Consider the following 8,614-nt stretch of genomic DNA (forward strand, 5'->3'; position numbering starts at 1 on the left):
ATAATTACTATTAGTGTATATTGCCTGATGATGGCTTTTTAATAAGCCAAAACATATAACAAGTTATACCATAAAGATCAATAAACTCACTATACACATTTAATATGAATGAGAGTATTGAGAGTTATTGTGTTGTAATGGATACAAAACGTTTAGTATATACACAACAGGATGCATTCCTTGAAGATTATCATGTGATATAACTGGTATCAACGTCATACAAAATTTTATCCAATATCCTTGTCTCAGGGTTAAGTCCATATATAGATGAAATTATTGGGGATTAGCAGTGTTGGTTTTGACATAACAGATAAACTATTGATCACATCTCTTGCGTTTGTCAGATAATGGAGAAAAAATGGGAGTACAGTGAGACAGTACAACAGTTATTCATAGGTGTAAAGAAAGCCTATGATTCAGTTTGGAGGAAGTATTGTACAATATTCTCATAGAGTTTGGGGTACCCATGAAACTAGTTAGGCTTAATAAAATGTGTATAAATGAAACCTATAGTAAAGACTGTACAAGTAAACATTTGTCTGATAAGATTCCTATCCAAAATGGTCTATAACAAGGAGATGCTTTATTGCTACTGCGTTTCAACTTTGTTTTAGTATATGCCATTATGAAGGTCCAAGGAAACCAGGTGGGACTGAAATTAAATGGGACACATCAACTGCTGGTCTATGCTGATGATGTAAATCTATTAGGAGATAAAAGATACCATACAGAAAAACACAGAAACTTTAATTGATGCTAACAAGGAGGTTGGTTTACAAGTAAACACAAAGAAAACTTAGCATATGTTGCTGTCTCATCACCTGAATGTAAGGCAAAATCATGACATGAAGATAGCTAACAGATCCTTTGAAAATATGGCACAGTTCAAATATGACAGAAACACTAAAATCTGATTCAGGAGGAAAGTAAGAGGAGATTGAATTTAGGTAATGCTTGCTACCATTCAGTCCAGAATCTTCTGTCTTTTTGTCTGCTGTCTAAAAATGTAAAGATTAGGATATTCAAAACTAAAATTTTGCCTGTGGTTCTCTGTGGGTGTGAAACTTTGTCTCTGACATTAAGAAAGAAGTGTGTTTGAGAATGAGTTGTTGAGAATATTTTGGCTGAACAGGGGGTTGGAGAAAACTGCATAATTAGGAGCTTTTTAACTTGTACTCTTCACCAAATGTAATTACAATGATTAAGTCAAGCAGGATAACATGGGTAGGGCATGTAGTACGAATGGGGATGAAGAGGACTGCATGTAGACTACTGGTGGGAAAACCAGAAGGAAAGAGACCACTAGCAAGACTAACACGTAGGTGGGTGGCTAATATTAAAATTGATCTTAGAGAGATCATATGGGATGGTATGGACTGGATTGATCCGGCTCAGAATAGGAACCAGGGGAGGGCTCTGAGTTTCATGAAACGTTAGGAAGTTCATGGGTAGCTGCACAACTGGTGGCTTCTTGAGAAGGACCTATCTCTATAGAGTTAGTTAGGGATGGCAGTTCAAAAATTAACAAAATTTTTTGTTCACGTGTCAAAATTCCCTGACTTATCTACGTGTATATAGTATGTTACAAGTGACATTTTGTTTCAGAAGAAAATTATGTAGTGTACAATTGCTTAAGTACAAATGAGCATATGATATGTGGATGGTTGCCTGGATTTAGCAAAAAAGAGCTCTATCATGTTGATATTCAAGAGTTTATTCTACAGAAGTTCAAACATTTACTGCTACTTTTTTGGACCTCTGTAAGATCAGAGCTGCTAATGATGATTACTGCCTTCTGAGAAGTGATGCCATGCAGTTTGAGAGATCATTAAGAAAGTTTTGGAGGAATGTGATGTCTGCCCTAAATACACATTCATCCAAAATTTCATCCCACATCCTAGAAGACAGCAATGTTCATAATCAGTCACTTTCATGAGAACCCAAATTTCACAAAGCTGGTAATAAGCCTTTCACAAAATATTTCGCCCATAATAGCTTAATCGGTGGATAACAGAGGAATTGGGATTCAAGTTTTTGTGGGGGCAAGAGACTGTTCTTTTCTCCACAGCATCAAGACTGGGCTCTGTGGCCAACACAGTCTACTGTCCAGTATGTACTGGGGCTCCTTCCCCAGAGGAGAGGCAGTCTGGGTGTGATGCTGACCATTCACATCCATTTATTGGTGAGGTTAAGAATATAGCGGATCTAAATGCCCACTCCCCCATACACTTTCATGGCATGATGCCTAATTAAGCACAGAAGCAACTGTACACTTACCTTTTATTCATGGCAAATGGATTTTATGTAAAAGTTCTTTGAGATTCTGAATAGATTTTCAGTACAAACATCTATTTTCCTTCTAGACTGCAATTGATGCTTCCTGGTAAAGTGAATAAACAAACATAGTCTATAAAGGGATTTCAAAATCTAGTCTACCTTCAGGATTACTGGATTTTTTTACTTTTGGGACCACCTTGTGTGTAGGAAAAGCAAATAATTATGTTTCTTTAATGCTGACATAGTGATGTAGACAAGAATCAAAGCTCTGTTCTCCATAAAACATTCATTTACTCATGACAACAGAATAATATTTATTTTTAGCATTCATAATATTCAGTTCTCCATTAACCACTCCATAGTTTTCTGTTAAAGAAGTATATTTATGCAGTTAAAATTGTCAGTACGTATTTCCTTTTAAAGTTGAGTCATATTACTTTTAAAAATAAGAAATTATAAATTTCAAAAACATTAACCAGATTCAATTCTGCACCATCTCTTGATTTAGATGGATCTGTCAGTTATGTAGACCACAGTTTGCAGCAATTGTGTAAATTTTATAACTTACTTGGTTTGGTATTGTCATCATTAAAAAGCACTACTGTTGTTGTGATTACTACTATTAATAAAATTACTGCTGTAAACAGTAACAAACCCCATCGAGGCACAAACATGCTCTCTTCAGTGTGCTGTCTTATTCTGTAAGCCAGTACAGGTACTTTCATGTATAAGAAAATTCAAGTAAGGACAAGACTTACTTGTTGAAGTAAATTTGCATCTTTTCATAAGTATAAGCAGTGTTATATGTTATCTGTTTTTTTTTGTATGCTTCCACAAAATATTCTGTCAGGTTTGAAGTGAAATATGGAGTCTGGTTTTACCACTTTTGGTGATAAGAAAGTAACAGCACATAGTAGTAACAACCTTGGCTTCTAACATTGTTCTTTCAGCTGTAGACAGTTTCCCTGTGTTAGTATTTATATACATTATTCTTTTATTTGTTTTGTTCTAACTGAAATTCCTTGAAATGTTTATCTGTTATGGCTGTAAGCTTGCTTATTCTTTTGCAGTCAGAAAGTTAAGATAATGTTCCTGTATGAATATCTTTCAATATGCAGTCTTTGACAAATAACAGGTTTACAGATCTGAGAATAAGGAGCATACAGAAACACAGGAATGCACTTTTTCTCAGCTGGCGGAATTATCAATCGCAGAACATATCATAACTATGTAGAGACAAGAACAAACACTAGGTGAGCACTTACGTGATGATTTACAAGACAGTGAGTCATGTGACGCTACCTCTCATGCTCGGGCTCTCCCCCCCCCTGCATTAGTTGCCTAAATAAATGCAGGGTACTTTCTGAATGGCCATCGTACTTGGACGCGTGATTAGTTAAATTCGCTTAGTGGGGGGTGGAGTCAACTGGGTCCACTTGACACGGTGGCCACTGATTGGTCTATTGTAGCATGCCCCGGGAGATTATGATGATGGAAAATTTGGTGGAATGAAGATTGGCAGGGGAAACTGAAGTACCCGGAGAAAACCTGACCCAGCGCCACTTTGTCCACCACAAATCCCACTTGACCAGACCCGGGATCAAACCCGGGCCGCCGCGGTGGGAAGCCAGCGACTAACCACTTGAACTATGGCGCCGCCCTTTGGGCGCTTGATAGAGAATTGTGGGATGTCAATGCTCGAAGAGAGAACCACATAAAACTATTACAAATGCTTATTGCTGTTAGAATGAATATTACAGACGATCAGTGAAGCAGAGCGTACCTTAGTAATGCTGGCGAAAACTCCCTTCACAGCGGACTAGCCTGAGTTGGTGATGGCGAAGTTGTCCCCGTAAAGGGCCGTTTATCGGAAGCTGGGCACATCTACTGAATGCCGGGTGAAGCTCTCGTCGCAGCGGGTCAGCCAGCGTTATTTTCGGCGTTCTTCCTCGTAGCAGGCTGGAGCTGGAGATTGTGAGCCAGTGGAATGCCGGCTGAAGCTCTTGCAGTAGTGAGTAGTGAGCTGGCCGTTGCTAGTGGCGGGTAGGCCGGCTAATCCTATGTACAATATACTATACAAGACCTCTGTCAGTCCAGGCTCAGTACAGCAGATTATGCCCCATTTCTGGTACCTTCCTCTACAATGGCAGTCAAGGCACTTGAATGCTCGTATGCTTGACTGCCTCCAAGTTTAAGCCTCTTATATAGTCTGTGCCGGGTTTCACCTTTTCCAATGTTGCGAACATTTTCAGTATCATGATTTGTATGACTTCTGCTTGTTGCTAGCATAATCTTATTAAATAATCATACACATACAGAATTTTGAAAGCCATATATAAATCGCGAACCGCGTGTGCTCCTTGGAAAATTGCCAATGGTGTGGAGAACCTTGTTAGATTAAATGGGTATCTGCCGCGAACTCCCAGGCGGGACTAGCTTAAGTCATTACAGATCTAATGAGAGCTTTGTGGAGGGTCAGTTTAATGTTAGCGCTCAATCGCTCACTTTTGAATAGGTAATATACTATAATGAATGTTCTGAAGGCCTTGGCTTCGATCATTTTTATATGCAATCTCCATGCAACTTTCTTATTGACGATTACACCGAGATATTTTACGCTATTTACAAATTGAATATTTCTTGCATTTAACGTAAGACAAGACTCAAGCGGTCGATGACTACGAAAGAAGTAGATCCCCTTAGTCTTTTCTTCGTTAATTTTTATATTCCACCGCTCACACCAGGTCTCCATTGAGTTGAGACCACACTGGAGTTTTCTGACAACAAAACACTCCTTGCGATCTGTCGCATACAGACAGGTGACTTCTGCAAAGAGTGCTAGAAGTGTGAAAATTGGAAGAGGAGTTCAACAAGGATGCTGTTTATCACCAATTTTGTTGAACTTTTACAGCGAATGCCTTACCAAAGCAGCTCTGGACGGGCTTGGAGACTTCAAATTAGGGGGGCAAATTATTCAAACTGAAATATGCAGATGACCTTGTGTTAATGGCTAAGGAAGAAACTGTGCTACAGTGTATGATTGATAGACTAATCGAAATTGGAAGGTGCTATGGCATTGAAATGAATGTGGAAAAACCAAAAGTAATGACAATTTCGAGACAACCAACCCCAGTCACAATAAAGATAGACCAAAAACAACTGGAGAATGCGAAATGTTTTAAATATTTGGGTAGCTTGTTAACAGATGATGGAAGGTGTACTTGTGAAATTAAATCTAGGATTGCCATGGCAAAAGCTGCATTTAGCAAGAAGAAGAATCTTTTTACCAGCAAATTGGACTTAAATTTGAGGAAGAAACTAGTGAAATGCTACATTTGGAGCATTGCTTTATATGGGGCTGAAACTTGGACACTTAGGGCAGTAGATCAGAAACACCTGGAAAGCTTCGAAATGTGGTGTTGGAGAAGGATGGAGAAGATCAGTTGGACCGATTATGTGAGAAATAAAGAAGTGTTATTTAGAGTCAGTGAGCAGAGGAATATCCTACATGAAATAAGAAAACGGAATGGTAATTGGATTGGTCATATCTTATGCGGTAACTGCCTTCTAAAAGAAGTTATTGAAGGAAAGTTAAAGGGGCGGATAGAAGTGACCAGAAGACGAGGAAGAAGATGTAAGAAGATGCTGGATGACCTTGGTGACAGAAGAGGATATTTTCATTTGAAGGAGAAAGCTCTTGATCGCATCAAGTGGAGGAACTGTTTTGGAAGAGACTGTGGACCTGTCGTCTTGATAGATTACAGATGAATGAATGAATGAATTTCAAAAGAAAATTTTAGAATCAGGATGGGTGTGAAATCCATAGTAATTTTTGTAGAGGTCTATTTAAGAGGCTAGAGATGTAAACTCTTCCTTGTGAATTTAAATTTTCATTAATAAACTTCATTACAAATTATGAAGAACATTTTCACACCAATTCAGATGTACACAGTATTAACAAAAGAATTTGTGGAATTAAAATAAAGATACAGATACAGATACAAGCACTATCTCCATAAGCCAACTGCTAATCTCTCATGCTTTCAGAAAAGTACATATGCTGGGATCAAAATTCAATAATCTGCCATCTTATTTCAAAAGTCTATTGAAAGAAAAGTACAATTTAAAGTAGCACTAAAACAATATTTAAACACACACTCATTCTACTCTAGTGATAAATACATATTTATCATCTCATCTCATCTCATCTCTGAAAAGCTGTGTAAATAGCGTAAGTTAACAGTATTGGTGTATATATGTGGATGTATTTTTGAATGGCCTCACATGTGACCACTGTCTTTTCTTGTGTAGAAACTTCAGTTGTACTGTACATATGTTTTTTGTATTTATGTGTCATATTCTACATTCTACATCATTCTAACTAACTTAGGATCCACATAATATAATATAATGTAAAAAAAAAAACTCCATGGCCTGTAGTCTGCAAGTGAACTATACCAACCGAGTGACCTCCCCTTACCGGCAAAGTTAGTGCCAACTTCTGAGGATAGATGATGTCACGTGGTCAGTGCAACAGATCCCCACGACCGTTAATTTCGGTTTTCTAAACCAGATCACTAGCACATATCTTTCATGATTAATTATTTGGTCAAAAAAACACACGTCTAACAATTGTTCATACACATACAACACACCAGACACCAACTTTCACTGGATGGAGTGGGGCTTCGTGGGTTAAATATGGATTCTGTGAACTCCAGTCATGATCACTTTATGTATTTATGTATCTAAGTGAAACACCACTTCATCAGGAAAGAATGTCAACTGTAGATTAATTTCACCTCTGATGACAGTGTGCAGCAACCAGCTGCAAAAATTAACTGTGCTAGCTGGCCTGCACAGATGTGAAGCATGGATTATGGCTATTTTATAGGGGCCAGACTTCAGGAATTGTGCTGCCATTCTTGCACTTCATTTTGATAACCCAGTTTCTTAAGATGAAGGTTTGAGTCATTTTCTTGGTGTGTGTATGTATGTAAGGGGTGGGCCATAAAAACCGGCCCCCACACTGCATAATGTAATGTAATGTAATGAAATGAAATGTATATAATGAAACCTGTCATCTAGTCAGCAACCTCATATGCTGGATATGGTGCTGAGTTGTCAAAGAAAAATATATATTGTCTGTAGTCATAATTCCTATTTACTAATTTCCTTATCTATGAAATAACATTTCACAAACAAGCATATCCACCAGAGATAAGAAGCAAGGAAAACTGAAAATGCTGCAAGGTTATGACCTTGCTGATAACATACTTGCTACTTAAGTTTACTGCCGACGTTGAAGGTTGGAAAGAATCATTTCTAAATTATTTTAATATACTTTTCTACAATTGCATGCTATAGAAATAGGTGTGTTCACATTGAAAATTTTCAAAAGTGAGCATATTAACTTCACTGTATGTTCATCCATCTGTTTGTATATAACCATTTTGCTTCCTGCTTCCCAGTAGAGAGCACTTGTGCTTTGTTGCATCTCCTTGTTAAGATTAGTTTTCTTTAAATGTATTACTGATGAATTTTACTAAAATTTGCCAACATACTTCCAATTTTGTCTAAAACCAGACAAAAGTGACAGAACTTTACACTAAACCTACATGTATTTCTGTGTTCATCTTTGGAAACCTGAAGGGAAGAGCCTACATGGAAAACCCAGGGAGACATTGGAGGATAATATTAAACTGGACCTTAAATAAATAGGGTGGGACAGAGTGGTGTGGATTAATTTGGTTCAGAATAGGGATTAGTGGTAATAATAACTCTTTAGTTTCATAAATAGCAGATTGACAGATTGAGTGAGGAAATCTAATATTTCTGGAATGAGAATTTGGCATATATTATTTTAAGGCTTTGAGCCTCAGTTAACTGATTTAACATAGTTTCTTGAAAATGAATAGATGATAGAGAATTAAGAAGCACTGACATGAGGTTATCATATTAGCATCTCTGCCAGTTGTGACAGCACAATCTGTGAACTGGTGCAAGATTCGAGTACATAGCTGATCATATTATACAGAATTGTGTTTATCTGGTTATTATGGTTTTTTGTTTTTAGTTTCCATTCATAAATGGGGGAAGATATTTGCAGTATTTGAAAATGGAAACAATGTGTGAAAGACCAGCTAAATTCAGTTATATCTGGTATAACATGCACGTGCTGATGTGGCATATTTCAAACTCTCATTTCCATAGAGCATTGATATATTTGCAAGGTAGCAATGATGCTGGATTTTTCTTACTGCCATATTCATATGCATGTTGGTCATCTGTATATACTGGTATTTTATTATAGTTTTGTATGGGTGTGAAATGTGGT

The 8,614-nt window shown here is 37.4% G+C and overlaps 1 protein-coding gene across 3 annotated transcripts in view; it reads right to left on the minus strand.

Annotated features, from left to right (window-relative positions):
• Window positions 1–4,739, minus strand: part of LOC111874373 (sphingomyelin phosphodiesterase) — a 32,120-nt gene extending 27,381 nt beyond the window's left edge. Inside the window, exon 1 of one of the 3 annotated variants that reach the window (XM_023869825.2) lies at window positions 4,061–4,739. Coding sequence is in view for 1 of the 3 variants with exons in the window: in XM_023869823.2 (XP_023725591.1) it covers window positions 2,846–3,002 (157 nt within the window). In the remaining 2 variants the exon portion in view is untranslated. Of the gene's footprint in view, window positions 1–2,277; window positions 2,754–2,845; window positions 3,025–4,060 lie in introns of those variants that run through there. The other 2 variants (XM_023869823.2, XM_023869824.2) reach the window with 2 other exon arrangements.
• Between the last annotated feature and the right edge of the window lie 3,875 nt (window positions 4,740–8,614).

Source organism: Cryptotermes secundus, unplaced genomic scaffold (genome assembly GCF_002891405.2).
Source record: "Cryptotermes secundus unplaced genomic scaffold, Csec_1.0 scaffold197, whole genome shotgun sequence".
Classification (NCBI taxonomy): domain Eukaryota; kingdom Metazoa; phylum Arthropoda; class Insecta; order Blattodea; family Kalotermitidae; genus Cryptotermes; species Cryptotermes secundus.